At 35.8% G+C, this 18,757-nt stretch overlaps 3 protein-coding genes and 1 pseudogene across 3 annotated transcripts; all 4 read left to right on the top strand.

Moving 5' to 3' along the window:
* Nucleotides 1-5,505: 5,505 nt before the first annotated feature.
* LOC110224579 lies at nt 5,506-7,951 on the top strand. Its single transcript, XM_021010852.1, has one exon. It carries the CDS (start codon nt 5,746-5,748, stop codon nt 7,858-7,860), a length of 2,115 nt encoding a protein of 704 aa, XP_020866511.1. The 5' UTR covers nt 5,506-5,745; the 3' UTR covers nt 7,861-7,951.
* Nucleotides 7,952-8,877: 926 nt separating this feature from the next.
* Nucleotides 8,878-11,726, top strand: LOC110224612. Its single transcript, XM_021010934.1, has one exon. It carries the CDS (start codon nt 9,153-9,155, stop codon nt 11,436-11,438), a length of 2,286 nt encoding a protein of 761 aa, XP_020866593.1. The 5' UTR covers nt 8,878-9,152; the 3' UTR covers nt 11,439-11,726.
* A 545-nt stretch (nt 11,727-12,271) lies between these two features.
* LOC9327657 lies at nt 12,272-15,089 on the top strand (annotated as a pseudogene).
* Nucleotides 15,090-15,226: 137 nt separating this feature from the next.
* On the top strand, nt 15,227-18,060 carry LOC110224839. Its single transcript, XM_021012288.1, has one exon. The coding sequence runs from the start codon at nt 15,386-15,388 to the stop codon at nt 17,870-17,872; it is 2,487 nt and encodes an 828-aa protein (XP_020867947.1). The 5' UTR covers nt 15,227-15,385; the 3' UTR covers nt 17,873-18,060.
* The last annotated feature ends 697 nt before the right edge of the window (nt 18,061-18,757 follow it).

Below are 18,757 nucleotides of genomic sequence, written 5' to 3'. Positions count from 1 at the left end.
TCCTTCTCTTGTAGACTTTGTAGGATTAGTTGCTGATTCACCTGGTTCCAGTATCCTCTAAGTTCAGCCTCATAATCCCATAGCTTTGCAAATTGTTGCCTTTGTGTTTCTATCACCAAATCAAATGCCATTCGTCTTGCTTTCTGGCATATCCACTTAGAAACAGAGAGTGTATACCTCATCATTATCTCATCTTTGATGTCAGTCCACCTCAATCCAGGCCTTCTTCTTGCTTCATCTCTGAACATTCTAGCAATGACTCCCTGCTTCAACATCCTTGCTTTCCCGCTAATAGAATGGTGGTGTTCATCAACATAAGTCATGACTACCCATTTTGCTGGACGCTTATGTGCAGAGCAATAGATCTTCCAATTGCAATTCTCACGACTACATATAGCTGCCAGTTTTGTTGCACCCCATCTACAAAGCTTCACATCATAATTAGTCTTCAATACATATCTCAAGAGCTGATCCTTGAACTCTTCCCCACTGTTGAATTTCTGAGCTATCCAGAGGTAAGGAGGTTTATCCTTGGAGTAGTTCTTTCTTGATGATCTTCTTTCTGCTTGGTCATACGCATCCCATTCTTCATATGTGTCCATGGCAGGGTCCGGACGGTCTGCATCAAAACACTGTCTCTCAAATTCTTCTTCATCCTCTAACTGTTCACCCACTGTTTCTTCTTGATCTCTGTGAGTCTCTTCACCACCAGCTTCAGCAGCTGCTTCTGTACCATTGTGAACTTCTGCAAAGAAAGCTTCAAACCTAGGATCATCGTGCACACGTTCTTCTACTGGATCTTCCCCTTCATCTGGTACACCTTGTGGCTCTGCATTTGTTTCTTGTGCAGCCTCGTCAACACATTCTTCATTCCCGTCTACAGAATCTGCACCATCATCACCTGCTACTTCTTCCTCATCTTCTACATCAAGATGAAATGTAGGTTCACAGACGCCGGAGTCAATGTATATGTCGACTTCACCACCAACCACAGCCTCACGACACAACTCCCTAATTCCACCATCTTTATATGTCTTGATAACCCTTGCTGAACTTATGTCCTCATGCGGAAGCTTGTACCAAATCGCTTCGACTTCACCACTCACTCCCTTTTCTTTAAAAAAATCCTCGAAGATTGACCATGTCATCAGATCAGGATCCATCAACATGTCTTTATCCTCGAACCCTCCAATGTAATCGAACGACTGCTCCTTGATTGATACATCTCCTCGGTAGTGAATGTTGAGTTTCAAACACTCGAAATCACTACAAAATAAGAAATTCAGTTGTTAATCGTTGTAAACAAAGTAAAACAATATCGATCCAACCCAAACCCAGAAAGTTTTTGAAATCGGATAACCCTAGAAATTCTAATCGACAGAGAAAAAACGCGAATCGACATACCTCATCTCTTCGATATACAATCCACTGACTCAACACATATGCAACCGATCAAACGCTTCCAATCATCGCCTCACTGAATTTCTTAGGAGATGAAACGAAGGAGAGAATCGAGAGAGTTAGAGAATTAGGGTTTCTGATTTTTAGGGTTCATCGATTTCGATTTGGGGGAAAGTAACGAGGGCACTGTAGTCTTTTAATTACGCCAATAAACCACGTTTTCTTAACCAGTAAACCCGGTTTAGGGATTCCGTCAGCCGATTAAACGTCTGTTAAGTCGAATAACTTAAACGACCATCAGTAATAAGTTTACGATTTAATTGACAACAATTAATTAACTAAGGTATTTTTAGACCAACGCAAAAGAATTGGGCATTAAACTTCCAAATAAAAATTACTTGGGGTTTTTTTTGGGAATTTTCCCTTTTGTAAATTGTATCTCCTTATAAAATATTTCTTTATATTATAGTTTACAATTATTATTAAGTAACGGTATATCACAAGACAATTGTTAATAAACTGAAGATTTAATCCGTACTAAAGTTGCATGTTAATGATATTTATAAATAGGGGCTTTTGCAAAAATGCCACTTTTTCAATGCCACTTTTCAAAAATACCCTTTTTAAAAAACTTTACAAAAAATGCTCTTAAAATTATAAGATTTACCCAAATATGTATGTAATATTATTAAAACATACACAAACTACATTTTTATGTATCTAAAATCTTATAAATACTTTATAAATACTTTATAAATACATTTTAAATACCTTTAAAAACCTTTAAAATATCTTGTAAAACCTTTGAAAAACCTTAAAAATCCTTTAAAATAACTTGTAAAACCTTTAAAAACACCTTATAAAACCTTATAAATACTTGGATCGAGTCTTCAAGTAGTAGTTACAATCCATAAGTACCTTATAAACCTAATAAAACTTTATAAAAATTTCAGATTTAAAAAGGGGCATTTTCGAAAATAGACATCTAAAAGGGACATTTTTGAAACGCGGCACACCAAAAGGGGTATTTCCCTTATAATTTCCCTTATAAATCTTGATTCAAATTCGTCCGTCATATAAACCAATTCCAAAATATAACCCGTTCCGTAATTTTTTAACCCGTTCCGTGATTTGTTTTTATTATAAAATTTAATAATTATTTATTATATATAAAAGTTTACAAATCATATCATTCTCTAAATCATTTATATTTTAATAAACTGAAGATTTAATCAGTATTAAAGCGGCATGTTAATGATATTTTAAAATTTAATAAATTTTGATTCAAACTCTTTCACCATATACGTTCCGAAATATAACATGTCTTGTAACTTCTTAAACCCTCCCGTGATTTGTTTTCTAAAAGTACTGATTTTTAAAATTTAACGATTATTTATTATATATAAAATTTTGCAAATTGTATAATTTTCTAAGATATTTATATTTTATAGTTTACAATTGTTATTAAGTAACATTATACCACGAGACAATTTTTGGTTTTATACGATCTTTTCTAAATGAGATTCATTTAATATGTCTAATATTGGTGGTATTAAAAAAATAAGAATTTAATCCGTATTGAAGCGGCGGATTAATGATATTTTAATCTTTTTATTATTGTTAATTCAAAAACCCGTCTCGTCAAACTCGTCTGGCCAAAAAACTCATTTATTTTATTAATGTTGATCTTATTTATGATATGATTCTGAATCATTGTCTAAATATTTTAATCCATGTAGAACGTTGAACACACATTTTCTTCAATTGGATAATATATGTCCGTTTTTAAAATTTCGAATCACAATATATGCAGAAAAAATTGATTTTTTTCTATTTTATGTATTATATGATGATTCAAAACAGTTAAAAATAAATCAAACAAAGATGATAGAAGAATCATAATTCTAAATCTTAATCAAATCTTCTAAATATCTAAATTATTAAATATAAAATATCTGGTGTATGAGTTGGGTTAAATATAATCCCATCCAGCAAATTTTTTATGACCAAAATTTGTAAACGGATCGGATATCTAAAGTATCCGAAAACAATTTTATCCATCCAACTCAAAAGTGACTGCAAAAATACTAGTATAAACTAGATTTTAACCCGCGGTACACCGCATGATGATTTAATTTTAAAGTTAGTATAAAAATATTTTGTAAATTGTATCTCCTTATAACATATTTATTTATATTGTAGTTTATAATTGTTATTAAGTAATGGTATACCACGAGTCCACGAGACAATTATTAATAAACGGAGGATTTAACCCGTATTAAAGCGGTATATAAATATTGATCATTCAAATTCGTCCGCCATATAAATCTTTTCCGAAATATAACCTGTTCAGTAATTTCTTAATCCGTCCCGTAATTTATTTTTATTTTAAAATTTAATGATTATTTATTATATATAAAAATTTACAAATCATATCATCCTCTAAGACCACGGGACATTATACCACATGACAATTTTTGGTTTTATACAATATTTTCTAAATGAGACTGATTTAATATGTCTAAAATTAGTGGTATTAAAAAAAAAGATTTAATCCGTATTGAAGCGACGGATTAATGATATTTTAATCTTTTTATTATTGTTGATTCAAAAACCCGTCCCGCCAAACCCGTCCGGCAAAAAAACTCATTTATTTTATTAATGTTCTTATTTATGATATGATTCTGAATCATTGTCTAAATATTTTAATCGATGTAGAACGTTGAACACACATTTTCGTCAATTGGATAATATATGTCCGTTTTCAAAATTTTTTTTTTTACTTTATGTATTATATGATGATTCAAAACAGTTAAAAACAAATCAAACAAAGATGATAGGAGAATCATAATTATAAATCTTAATCAATCTCTAAATATCTAAATTATTAAATATGAAATATCCGGTGTATGAGTTGGGTTAAATATAACCCGACCCAACAAATTTTTTGTGAAGGATTTTAAAAATGGATCGGGTATCCGATATATCCGAAAACATTTTTATCCACCCGTCACCAAAGTATTGCAAAAATACTAGTATAGATATTGTATAATGTATTAACCTAAGATGATAAAAGAAGTTTCGAATTATTAAGGACTATCAAATACAGCCCTTTCTTTTTGCCCATTTCTATTAAAAAATTAGAGCTTTTTTTTCGTCTATTAAAAATTAAAAATTAATTACTTTACTTTAATTTTTTTTTTATTTTTTTAACATCTTATTCTACTTGATCCAATAAACTATATTATTTGCACACATTTTCATTATTTTATGTCTTGTTACTTTATATTGACATGATGATTGATAGCGAGTTAGCCACCTCTCAAAAGTATCATCATTGCATCATTTATTAGCTAACTATGTAATAGAAGATTAATATGTATGTTTTACAAAAAATATTATTATTACTCACTCAATAAACAAAAATAATGTGATAAAAATTATAATTGTCAAAGTAGATGAGCATGTAAAGTATCTATCATCAAAATCAAAATACCAATCTCTTTTGATCAAATAATGTTCTTAATTTTTTTTTTTGGTTAATGATGGTTTAAAAACTTACATGCATAATATCATACTCCCTCCGTTTCATAAAAAGTGTCGTTTTAAGGTTTTATTTTTGTTTCACAAAGAGTGTCGTTTTAGGTTTTCAATGCAAAATTTAATGATTTTTTATGTTTTATGACTATTAGTATTCTGCAGATTGTTTTACTATTGGGCAGATTATGTTTAGGTATATAGTTAATGATGTTTTTGTTTAGAAAAAACAAAAAATTTAATGTTTTCTTAATTTGTGTGCAAAACTCTAAAATGACACTCTTTGTGACACATTAATAATATTATTTGATGTATTTAATATAAATATTTGCTATAAAAATTTTTGAAGATATATGGAAAGATTGTGTAGAGATTTTTAGAAACAAATTAGGCGAGATATTGTTTGGTTAATATCTTTTATTTAAATTTTGTAAAAGTAATAATAAATGCCAATGGCATTCTTTGTAAATACTGCCGAACCCCATGATTTATTTGCTAAAAGTGTTTCAAAAATGTATATATATTTATTTAATTTTATTTTGATCAGCATATATAAAGCCTAAGTAAATATTTTTATTTTAAGTTTTACACATTTCAGTTAAATAACATTAATGCAAAGTCAGCATTTTAGAGTGAAGCAGGACATGAGAAATAACTTGCTTGTTTTTGGTATAGTCTCCACCCTCCAGTCTCCACCATCTTGTTGCTCTGTCTATTCTTAAAAAAATTGCATCTTTCTTTTCCATTCAAAGCAACTGATCCGTCGTCAAAATCCCTAATTTTGCTTCTTCTCCGTCGTCTTCAGAGATGGAGAAAGCATCTTCTTCATCACTCACTGAGAATCTTCTCATTGAAGAGAGAGAAGAAGTCATGGTCACTGAGAAAGGTCACACCTTGAGCAAAACCCATTTCTTAAAACCCTTTGTTACCTCCATTGATGACTCTGTAGCTGAGCTTCCTCGTCATGGTCAACGTCTCCTTGCTTCTTCTCTGGAACTAGAACGCTTATCTTCTCGGATTTCCTTCTCTGGGTTTTGGGTTGCAGAGTGTCTTTTCTTATCATGGCTTAGAAAAATGGAAGCTTTACACGCACACACTTGGAAAAAATCTGGGATCTTTGAAGCAATCAAGGTATCTACTTACAGTATCACTAAAAACCAGCCTTTGATTCTCTCCATTGCTGAGAAATGGTGTCATGAAACCAAATCTTTCGTCTTTCCTTGGGGTGAAGCAACGGTAACCTTAGAGGATGTAATGGTGCTTCTAGGGTTTTCCGTTTTGGGTTCTCCGGTCTTTTCCTCTTTAGAAAGCTCGGAGATAAGAGATTCCGTGAAGAAACTGCAAAAAGCTAGACTAGAGAACAGGTGCAAGGACGGGCGCGTGACTGAATTACAGTGGATTTTGAGTTTCAGAAACAGAGATGATTCGTTAGAGCATGAAGCCTTTCTTGCTTTGTGGCTTTCACATTTTGTTTTCCCTAATAAGAATCATCGTTCTATAACTATGAAGAATCTCCCAATTGCTGTTCGTTTAGCTAGAGGAGAAAGGATTGCTCTTGCCACTCCTGTTCTCGCAAACATATACAAAGATTTGGGTGAAATTTCGAGAGGTAAGTCCACTACTAAATATCTTAATCTACAGTCTCTGTTCAAGTTAGTTCAACTTTGGATATGGGAGAGATTTGAGAACTTGAGACCAGAAGCTAAAGAGATACCTAATGGTGAGCCTAGAATTTCTCGGTGGGACGGTCTGCAACAGAAAACTGCGAATGTGAGATTGATTTTCGATGATTTCGAGTGGCGTCCATACACTAAAGCTTTGAAGAACTGGAACCCTCTTAAGTTTTATGTTGAAGAAGCTATGTGGGTGAATGTTGATGACAAACTTGAAGATGAGTTTGTTTCGTTTGCTCGGTGTGTGAGGAGTTCTAAACTTGTTGGTATTGGTTTTGTAGAAGATTACTATCCTAATCGTGTTGCAATGCAATTCGGGCTTGCTCAAGATCTTCCTGGTTTTGTTACTAATCACAGAAACTTCACAGAAAAAGAAGCTTGGGATGATTACAACAAGTCTCTTGATGGTTTGAAGCTGTACATTCCTTCTCGTCTCGCTGCAACTTCTGTTACTGCAAGATACCAAGACTGGTGGCTGAAATCAGTTTCAGAGTTTCTGGATTCCTCGAAGTCAACTGAAACTTTTAATTTAAGTAATACTGTTGATGATGATGATACTGTATCTCCTAAGGTACTTCCCTTGAGTCAAGTTCTTCGGAGATTAGGACGGGGGTTTCCTGAAAATCTCAAAAGATGTAGGTCACTTAGAATAGGTAGAAATCTGAGGTGTGAGATGGAGAAAGACAAGAATGGTGATGGTGATGGATCAACTTCAACAGAACTGCCACGTAGTCGTTTGTTTCAGAAGGAATTAGTGAATGAGACAAGTGAGAATCTGAGAATCAAGCTAGCTCCTGAGGATGATGAGAATTGTGATGATGACATTACCGTTGCTCAGAGGATCAAATCTAGAGAGAAAATTGAAAGAAGTTCTGCTGAACCACTTGGAAAAAGAATTAGACTTGAGGAGGATAACAATGATTCAAGGATTTGTCAAAAGCTTGCTTCTGGAGATTATCAACCTGTAGCACCACAAGAAACAGAGCAAAGGAGTGAAGAGAATGGTGAAGAAGAAGCTGGAAGCAAATCAGGGAAGAATACGGTTCTACACACAGTTGATGAAAACGACTCTTCAGTTGGTGAAGGTGATGCTGGTAATGACTCCTATACAAAGAAATTTCAAGAGCTCAAGGTTCAGGCATTATTGCTCAAGCAGCGTATTATCGAGGCACAGAAAACTGTGGCATGGTTGAAAGAAAGCAGAGCCATAAAACAGGGAAATTTAGCAGCAGCAGCTCGTTGGATCTGACCTCTAGGCATGTTAGATGTTGTTTTGGGTAGTCAAACGCAAGTAGAATAATCTAAGATCAATCTAACCTGTGTATTGTCTAACATGTGAAATAAATCATACACAAACCAAGAAAATTGGATGTATTGAAGAGATTCGTGGTCACAACAGGAACTAAAATCACAGAGACACAGAAACCATGTTCGCTTAGGGGACCAAGATTAACTAAACCCTTTTAGAGCGATTTCTAAATGGACAAATTCAACACCTTAGCCCAACAGTGGAGCCAGGGCTGGGCACAAGTACTCGTTACTCGTCCCGTACCCGTTATTTGCCTCGTACTCGCCTTGAAAAAACAAGTACCCGTTGTTGTCAAGGCAAGTATCAAGTAGTATAATTTAGATACTTGTAAGTACAAGCCAAACAACAAGTAGTGGAAAAAAAATTAATATTCGGCTTGTTTGACCCGTTACTCGTTATTATTTTACCATTTTATATACATATATTTCATATAATATTAGTTTTAAGAACATATTTAAAAGTTACATCAAAAGTAAAGTAAAATTTAAATATGTAAAAATTTTGAAAGTGTTACTTGCAAGTAATTCGTAAATACTTGCAAGTAACTCGCAAATAGCAAATAATAAGGCAAGGCAAGTAACTCGCAAGTCACTCATTTTTTTAGCAAGTACTCGAAATTACAAGTACTCGTTTTCAACAAGCCAAGCACAAGTACTAATTTTTATTACTCGTACAAGGCAAGCCAAGTAATAAGTATCCCTAAAATATATGCTTTTCCATTAAAGACCAGAGTATTGAAGCAGAGTATATCATTTCTAAACATAGCGTCAATAATTGATTTAGAAAAAAAAAAATTTGTCTGTTAACTGCATGTATAGGTTAATTTATCAATATGTATTCGACTTGAGCTAAATTAATTTGACGCTAATTTCTACTTTGACCAACCTGCTTATATATATGAATGATACATAAGTTTCTAACTAGACCTAGCTGAATCTAAAACCAGAGCTACCGAATTGATTTTTCCCTAAAAATTCAAATTATGTAAATGATTTTTCGTCAATTGTGTACATAGTTAGTTGATCCAAACTTTAGCATTATTGTACAGTCAGCATTTGGAACTTTGTTTTGTTTACCATAAAAAGCAAAAGGTTCGGTACATTTTGCTCTGCCCATCTTCAACAAAAATTGCACCTTTCTTAGCAAAAACTGATTCTTCGTCAAGTCTCTGATTTTGACTTTCAAAATCCCTAGTTTTTCCTGAATCCCTTGCTTCTTCATCATCTTGAGAGATGGAGGACGCATCGCCATCGTCGAATCTTCTCATTGAAGAGAGAGAAGAAGTAATGGTGTGTGAGAAAGGCCGTTGCTTGAGAAAAACCCATTTCTTAAAACCCTTTGTTACCTCCATCAATGGAGGCTCTGTGGCTGAGCTTCCTCGCCGTGAAGAACCTCTCTATGTTTCTTCTTCGCAGTTACTAAAGCTCTTCTCTTTGCGGAATACTTTCTCTGGGTTTTGGGCTGCAGAGGCTCATTTCGTATCTTGGCTTGCAAAAATGGAAGCTTTACACGCACAAACATGGAGAAAAGCTGGGATTTTTGAAGCAATCAAGGCATCTACTTACAGTATCACTAAAAACCCGTCTCTGATTCACTCTGTTTCTGAGAAATGGTGTCCTCAAACCAAATCATTTGTCTTCCCTTGGGGTGAAGCAACTATAACTTTAGAGGATGTAATGGTGCTTCTAGGGTTTTCCGTTTTGGGCTCTCCCGTCTTTGCCCCTTTAGAAAGCTCGGAGATGAGAGATTCGGTAAAGAAACTGGATAAAGTAAGAATCCAGCATATGCATAGCGGTGGAGATTCTAGCATGGGCCAAGCATCATGGATATCGATCTTCTTGGGTAGTGGTAGTGAGATGGAGCATGAAGCTTTTCTGGTATTGTGGCTTTCGTTTTTCGTTTTTCCAGTTAGATGTCGTCGTGGTATTTTGAAGCATGTTTTCCCAATAGCTGTTCGTTTAGCTAGAGGGGAAAAGATTGCTCTTGCCCCTGCTGTTCTCGCAAACATATACAGAGATTTGGATCGAATCCATGAGGTAGCTAGAGAAGATTGTGGTGGTAAACTCAATCTGAAATCTTTGTTTAAGTTAGTCCAAGTTTGGACATGGGAAAGATTCAGGAACATAAGACCAAAAGCCAGAGACATTCCCAAAGGTGAACCTAGAATAGCTCAGTGGGATGGTTTGCATCAAAGATCTAAGGATGTGCGATTCTGTTTTGATGATTTTGACTGGCGTCCTTACTCTAAACCACTAAAGAACTGGAACCCACTTCGGTTTTACCTTGAGGAAGCTATTTGGGTGACTGTTGATGAGAGTATTGATGATGAGTTTGCTTCTTTTGCTCGGTGTGTGACAGTTTCTCAGATTGTTGGAGATGGTTTTGTAGAGGATTACTTCCCAAATAGAGTGGCCAGACAGTTCGGTTTGGCTCAAGATCTTCCTGGTTTGGCTACTTGTCATAGAAACACCACAGAAAAGGAGGCTTGGAATGATTACAGTAAGTCCCTTGATGGTTTAAAGCTCTACATGCCTTCTCGCCTCGATCATGGTTCTGTCACTGCAAGATACCGAGTCTGGTGGCTGAAATCAGTTTCAAAGTTTCTGAGTCTTGAAGAGATGAAGGAAGAATCAACTGAAACTTTTAATGCAAGGAAGACATTTGATCATTATGACGAAGATGATGATGATGATATTGATGCATCTCCCAAGGTATTGCCTTTGAGTCAGGTGGTTCAGAAATTGGAAGAAGACTTTTCTGCAAAACGCAGAAGATCTGTGATGCATAGATCAGTAAAGCAAGATAAGATAGGTGGGTGGGTGAACAGTTGTGTATCTTCAGGTTCGAAGATGAACAAGACAAGTGAGGATCTTTCAAACAAGAGAAGCATTTACAAGCCAGTGCAGCTGAAGCGAGCTCATGAGGATGATGATGAAAGTTCTATGGGTGAAGAAGATGATAACAAGAGTATTGCTCAAAGGATCAGATCTAAGAAGAAGTATAGTAGTAATGTAGAGAATACTGTAGGAGATGCTTCTGAAACACTTGGAAAAAGGACTAGAAGATATATGACGGTGGATAGCGATGACGAATCAGAGCCTTGTCAAAAGCTTGCTTCGATAAAAATAGAGCAAAGGAGTGAAGTGGATGAGGAAACTGCAAGCAAAGCACAGAAGACAAGGGAGACTTTTAATGATTTTGAGGTTGACGTGATTGGAAATACTGTAGGAAAGAAGAGTATTATCGATGATGAGCAACGTAACAGGCAATGCAATGGGACCAATAAAGCAGAGCGTTTGCGCCACGAAGATGGCGAAAAGCAGAAATACAATGAGAAGTTGTGTAGTGAAGTTAAAAAGCAAGAAGAAATTGATGAAAGACTGAAAGAGAGAAAGCTTGCAATAAAGGAGATGGAAGTGAAGCTCGAGACACGTATAATTGAGATGGAGAAGACTTTGGCCATGATTAGAATGTGGAAAATCAGAGGAAACCAGATTAAAAGTGGAGTTTCTGCTTAGGATCTCATGGAAATAAAACAACAGTGTCACAAATATCAATATTGATGAGATTCTCTTTTACTCTTTACTCTTTTGTATATGTAGAGAACTCACCAGAGACAAATATTTATAGTGTTAGTATTAGAAATACATTAAATGGATGAATCAGTACGTATGCTTTTGAATTAGGTGCAGAGAAAGTGAGAAAATATGAGAGGTCGTCACACACACAAATCAAATTAAAGTCTTTGATAGTCTGGTTTCCCTTGATTAAACAAAACGGGTTTCTCAAATAAATATTAACTAAATCATGTGTCTCAAAATTATATTTATAAATTTTAGTTTTGAACCGGTTTAAATTTTAGTTTTGAATATCTAATTTTGAACTTGTTCACAAAGCTAGATCATTTTTTGGCAATTATTCTCACTATTAAAATAGTTCAATACAGCACAACACGTAAATGATTTGTAACATACTAAAATTCGCCATTAAATTTGAGATTTTGGTAGACAAGACCATATTACAAGATTATGATTAAACATGGTCCTAAGCCCAATAAACGGTTTTTGATGGCCAAACAATATCATCATTCATTTCTCGTTACGTAGGCATTTTGAATCGGTGGTTTTATCGTGTTAAGGAGGGCTTACGGTGGCTTATGGTTGCTTTCTTTGGTTCAAAACATTCATAATAAACATTTTAGTAATGTATAGAGAATTTGCATAATTGCCTAAAGTGATAATACTTTAGGATATTAACATTGTACAGTTAGTATTTTAAATTTAATTTTACGAGTACGAATCAAAGAAAGAGACTTTTGCTTTTTGTTTGCCATAAAAGCAAACTGTTGGGTTCAGTGTCTAACATTTTTACTCTGCACAGACTGCTTCAACGAAAAAATGCTATCTTTCTTTTTCCATTCATAACAAACTACTGATTCCTAAAGTCTCTGTTTTTTTTTCTACTTTCAAAATCCCTACCTTTTGCTTCTTCTTCTTCACCATCTAGAGAGATGAATAACGCATCTTCCTCTGAGAATCTTCTCATTGAAGAGAGAGAAGAAGTCATGGTTTCTAAAAAAGGTCGTTGCTTGAAGAAAACCCATTTTCTAAAACCTTTTGCTACCTCCATCAATGGTGGCTCTGTATCTGAGCTTCCTCGTCGTGACTATCATAACGTCCCTCTGATTTCTCTTTGGAACTAAAGCGCTTCTCTTCACAGGTTTCTTTCTCTGGGTTTTGGTTTGCAGAGCGTCGTTTTTTGTCTTGGGTTGTAAAAATGGAAGCTTTACACGCACCCACTTGGAAAAAAGCTGGGATTTTTGATGCAATCAAGGCTTCTACTTACAATATCTCTAAAAACGTGTCTTTGATTCTCTCTGTTACTGAGAAATGGTGTCCTGAAACAAAATCTTTTGTCTTTCCTTGGGGTGAAGCACCATAACGCTTGAGGATGTAATGGTTCTTCTTGGGTTTTCTGTTTTGGGTTCTCCTGTTTTTACCCCTTTAAAAAGCTCAGAGATGAGAGATGCCGTGGAGAAATTGGAGAAAGAAAGATTTGAGAATAGATGCAGCGACGGTACTTTGAAGGAAACACCATGGATCTCGAGCTTTTTGGGTAGAGGTGGTCAGATGGAGCACGAAGCGTTTCTGGTATTGTGGCTTTCGCTTTTTGTTTTTCCTGCTACATCTCGTCGTGCTCTTGCTCCTGTTGTTCTCTCAATCCTGTACAGAGATTTGGGTCGAATCTGTGATTTTGGTAGAGAGAAATGTGCAGACAAAGTTAATTTGAAGTCTTTGTTGAAGTTAGTACAAGTTTGGACATGGGAGAGATTCAGAAACATAAGACCAAAAGCTAGAGAGATACCCAAAGGTGAACCTAGGATAGCTCAGTGGGACTCTCTGCAATAAAGAAATCAGAATGTGAGATTGAGTTTTGATGATTTTGAGTGGCGTCCTTACACTAAAGATTTGAAGAATTGGAAACCTCTTCGGTTTTATGTTGAAGAAGCTATGTGGGTGACTGTTGATGAGAGTATTGATGATGAGTTTGCTTATTTTGCAAGATGTGTGAGAGTTTCTCAGCTTGCTGGAAATGGTTTTGTAAAGGATTACTTCCCGAATAGAGTGGCGATGCAGTTTGGTTTGGCTCAAGATCTTCCTGGTTTGGTTACTCGTCATAGAATCTTCACAGAAAAGGAGGCTTGGGGCGAGTACAGTAAGTCTTTTGATGGTTTAAAGCTCTACATGCCTTCTCGCCTTGATCGAGGTTCTGTCACTTCGAGATACCGAGTCTGGTGGCGGAAATCAGTTTCAAAGTTTCTTGGTTCTGCAGAGATGCATAAAGAATCAACTGAAACTTTTAATGCAAGGAAGAAAGTTGAACATTATGACGAAGATGTTGATGATATTGATACATCTCCCAAGGTACTGCCTTTGAGTCATGTGGTTCAGAGATTGAAAGAAGGCTTTTCTGCAAAACACAGAAGATCTGTGATGCATAGATCAGTAAAGCAAGATAAGATTGGTGGGTTGGTGAACAGTAGTGTATCTTCAGGTTGGAAGATGAACAAGGCAAGTAAGGATTTTTAAAAAAAAGAGAAGCATTTACAAGCCAGTGCAGTTGAAGCGAGCTCATGAGGATGATGATGAGAGTTATATGGATAAAGAAGTTGATAAATTGACTTTTGCTCAAAGAATCAGATCTTGGAAGAAGTATAGCAGTGATGCAGAGAGAACTGGAGGAGATACTTCTGAAAGACAGGGAAAAAGAGCTAGAAGATATATGGCGGTGGATAGTGATGACGATTTAGAGCCTTGTCAAAAGCATGCTTCGATAAAAATAGAGCAAATGAGTGAAGAGGATGATGAAACTGCAAGCAAAGAACAGAAGACAAGGTTGTGATGATTTTGAGGTTGATGTAAATGGAAATACTGCAGAGAAGAAGAGTATGATGGATGATAAGCCACGCAACGGATCGATTATGCAAAGCATTGGAAGCAATGGGGCCAAGAAAGCAGAATGTTTGGTCCATGAGGATGGAGAAAAGCATAAATGCAATGAAAAATTGTGCAGTGAAGTTAAGAAAGAAGAAGAAATTGATGAAAGATTGAAACAGAGAAAGCTTGCAATAAAGGAGATGGAATTGAAGCTCGAGGCACGTATTATTGAGATGGAGAAGACTTTGGCCATGATTAGAAAATGGAAAACCAGAGGAAACATGACTGGAAATGGAGTTTCTTCTGTTTAGGATGATCTCATGGAAACAAAACAACAATGTCACACATGTCAATCTTTGGTGTGAGTCTCTTTTTTTTTTTTTTTTGCATAATTAGAGAACTTACCAGGCACTCATAGTTATGGTGTTAGTTAGTAAATCAGAAAGACATATCAAATGGAAGAAGAAGTATGCGTTTGAATTAGGCGCAAAGAAACTTTTGTCTTTGATAGTTATTTCGTTTGGTTTGATTTGAGTAAGTTTCGGTTAAGTCTTGAATTTGATATAGACCGCTCGGTTTATATAAAACCAATTAGTTTATGTTTGGTCACTTAATTCCATTATGGTAAATGTCTATTAATCATGCTATAAAATACTAGAAAAAAAAAAAAATTGTAAATGCAATGACCTACCAGTTTTTGCATCTTTTCCAAAATGCAAATTAATTTCTGAAAGTAGAAAAAATAAATTAATTTCTGAATTTTGTTTTTGTCTCTAATTATCTATTATAAATATATTTTTTAAAAAGGATTTTGACAAGATAAATAATAATATTAGTGAGATCTTTTTTTATGAATTGTTTCATTTTATCACTCACCTCTGCAACATAGTTTCTGCGTGCCTTGACTTTCAAACATTAACAAGCTGCAAGAAAAAAAAAAAAAAGGCGTTTAATTTTTATTGCTTTCGTCGTCTTCTTCTTCTTCTTCTTCAATTGAAGATCTTCATTACAAAGAGAGAGAAGAGCTCATGGCGTCTCCCACCGAGAACAGCAATCGACCTAATAGCAAAAAAACCCATCTTTTGAAACCTTGTCTCACCTCCATTAATGGATCTCAAGCTCATCTTTGTCATAAACGCTCAGCTCCTTCTCCTGACTTGGAAGCTCTTTCTACGAGTGTTAACTTCTGGGGTTGGAGGTATCCACACAAAAAGTTCAACTCTTGGGCTAGCAAAATGGCTGCTTTACACAAACCCATTTGGAGAAAAGCTGGGATTTTTGAAGCAATTTTATCATCCACTTACAAAATCCTTAAGAACACAGATCTTGTTCTGGGTATTGCTGAGAAATGGTGTCCTGACACCAACACTTTCGTTTTCTCTTGGGGTGAAGCAACCATAACACTTGAAGACGTTATGGTGCTTTTAGGTTTCTCTGTTTTGGGTTCACCGGTTTTTGCTACTCTGGATAGCTCAGGAGAGATTATCAAGGAGAAGCTGGAGAAAGAATGGCTGAAGATTAAGAAAGATAAAGTCAGTTTTGTAACCCAAGTAGCATGGATGGAGAGATTCATGGACAGTGGTGATGAGCTTGAGCATGTGGCTTTCCTCGTCTTGTGGCTTAGCTACTTTGTTTTCCCAACACGCTATTATCATATCTATGAAGCTATTTTGCCAATTGCTATTCATCTTTCAAGTGGTACTAAGATGGCTCTTGCACCTGCTGTTCTTGCACACTTATATGCTGACCTGACTCTCTTGAAAAACCACATTACAGCTTTCAGTGAATCGCCTATTAAGGTCGAAATTGATCTGAGTTCCTTGTTTAAGCTGGTCAATGTTTGGATATGGGAGAGATTCAGGGCACTGCAACCAAAACCCAATCTGTTGGTAAAAGGTGAGCCAAGATTGGTTCGTTGGCATGACCTGAAACAGAAAACCAGCAATGCAAGGTGGACTCTGGGAAACTCGAACAGTTTTGAGTGGCGTCCCTACACAAAAAATGTGAGAAACTGGGATTTTCCTCAGTTTTATCCTGAGAAAGCGATGTGGGTGACTCTTGTTCACAACCTTGATGATGAATTCATCTCCTTTGCTCGATGCATTAAGGTGTCTGAGCTTGTTGGAATTCAAAATGTGGAGCATTACTTTCCTAATCGGGTGGCTTCACAGTTTGGGATGCTTCAGGATGCGCATTGTCCTGTTAACAGGAACAACCACTCACGAGAGGCAGCTTGGAATGATTACTATAAGCCTATTGATGATTTGGCATTTTACATTCCTTCCCGTTCTGCAATATCTTCTGATACGCGAATGTTCTGTGACCAGTGGAGAAAGGGGGTTGTTGGATCAGCTAAAACATTGAGAACCAGCATAGGTGATGACTCAAGTTGTGTTCTTTCAGGCTCTAAGATGAACAGAAGAAGCGAGGATGGAAGGAAGATAGCTGAGGATTCAACAAAAAAGAAACTTAAGTACATGAAGGGAGCTCGTAAGAACGATGGGAGTACAATGGGTCGTTGTCAGAAACAGGTTCCATCAGACAGTGATGATGACGATGATAGCCTCACCGTTGCTCAAATAACGACACTTTATAAGAAGAAGTGTAGTGAGAACAGTGGAGGAAATGCTTCTGAGCCGCTTGGTAAGAAAATAAAACTTGAGGCGGATAACAATGATTTAGGGCCTTGCCAAAAGCTTTCTTCAATAAGAGATGATGGAGATGAAACTGTACCACCACCGGAAATAGAGCAAAAGAATGAAGAACCTCATGAAACAGGAAGCAAAGCAGGGCTGCGTATGATTCTGAGCCCATTCGATGAAAAAAACTCTTCAAAACCTCCTGTTGATTTTGGTCGAGCAATTGACATTGTTGTATCTGCACCAGAGACAAGTCAATTCTGTGATGATGAGCTTGATGTATATGGAAGCAATGCAGAGAAGAAGACTATGATCGATGATGACAGCGAGGAACCAAAGTGCTTACTCCATGAAGATGGTACCATAACTAGAGAAATGGTGAGATCAGATAAGAAGTGTTGCAGTGAAGCTGAGAAGGAAGATGCTGATGGAAGGATCAATGAGAAGGTGCTAGCATTAAAGGCAGACAACAACATATCAAGCCCTCATCAAGAGCTTGATTCTGGATGCACTAATGGAGATGAAACAAGCAAAGTGTATAAGCCTAAGGTTCTGAAGCCATCTGATGAGTCAAACATTCACATCGCTGTAGGGCATGGAAATGAGGGACAGGATTGCTTGCTGCATGGTGATGGCATCGGAAGTGAAGAAGAAACTATGAAATCCAATGAGCCGTTAAAGGTTTTCGAAAAGAGAAACAATGATTTGGGTGAGGGTGATGTTGATAATGACACCACTGAAAAGAGATTTCAAAAGCTGAAGGTGCTGGCATTGTCGATAGAGGAACGTATTATTAAGGCAGAAAGAGCTGTGGCATTGTTGAACGTAAAGAGAGCCATAAAACAGAGAAAAATAGCAGCAGCTGGTTTGAGTTAGGTCTTGTTTTGGACAGATAAAGAAAGGAGAAGTCAAATGCAAGTAATATATCAAAGTTCAGTCTCATATCTTTATGATCTTTTTGGTTTAGTGTCTTTTGATTTTTCTTCCAATTATCTTTTAAAGACTGGTTTGGTTCAAGTGTTTCATTTGTATCTTTTGAACCTACTCAGTTATGAGCAACTTAATAGCTTCTTGGTGTGTTGCATATCAGAGTTTTCTTACAGAGGATAGCCTGATTCCATCATATAATATAAATCATGTATAAACAAAAAAAAAAAAATAGATTTCTACTCAAAACAGATTACTATATGGACAAATTCATATGTGTATTGGTTGCCACCATTCAACATTATTCAACAATGGAGGAGATCATATGCTCCATTAAAAACCAGAGTACATAACCATCATTCAGATTTTCAGTGGTATGTGGTTGCCGCCAGTCACGATTTTGTACACGTAGAAACAGGTCATGAGAGCACTGCAATGCACACAGAGAAATGTATTAAAGAGATTAATGGTTACATTAGGAACTAAAATCGTTGAGAAGAAGACCAAAAATGGAGTTTCTGCTTAGCTAGTTGTGTCTAAACCATTCAATCTGAAACTTTTACAATGTTATTGTCTCACATATCTTCAATCTATTGATGCGATCTCTTTTGCATACCTATAGAACTTACAAAACACAAAGGCCAAAGCTTTATTTTATGGTAATTCACCACAAGAAATTGTAAATGCTACTATTGTTGATTAAAAAAAGAGTTAAATTATTTAATGTTGATTGATGAGTTTAAAAAGCAAATGTCACATTCCAGTTCCATCACCTCTGCAACGTAATCTTTTGCCTTGATTTTTCTTACAAACGATTCAAATTTCAAAGCATAA

This window comes from Arabidopsis lyrata (assembly GCF_000004255.2).
Source record: "Arabidopsis lyrata subsp. lyrata unplaced genomic scaffold ARALYscaffold_1, whole genome shotgun sequence".
NCBI lineage: Eukaryota > Viridiplantae > Streptophyta > Magnoliopsida > Brassicales > Brassicaceae > Arabidopsis > Arabidopsis lyrata.
The sequence above is the reverse complement of the archived record's forward strand: the minus strand, read 5'-3'. Positions and strand labels throughout refer to the sequence as shown.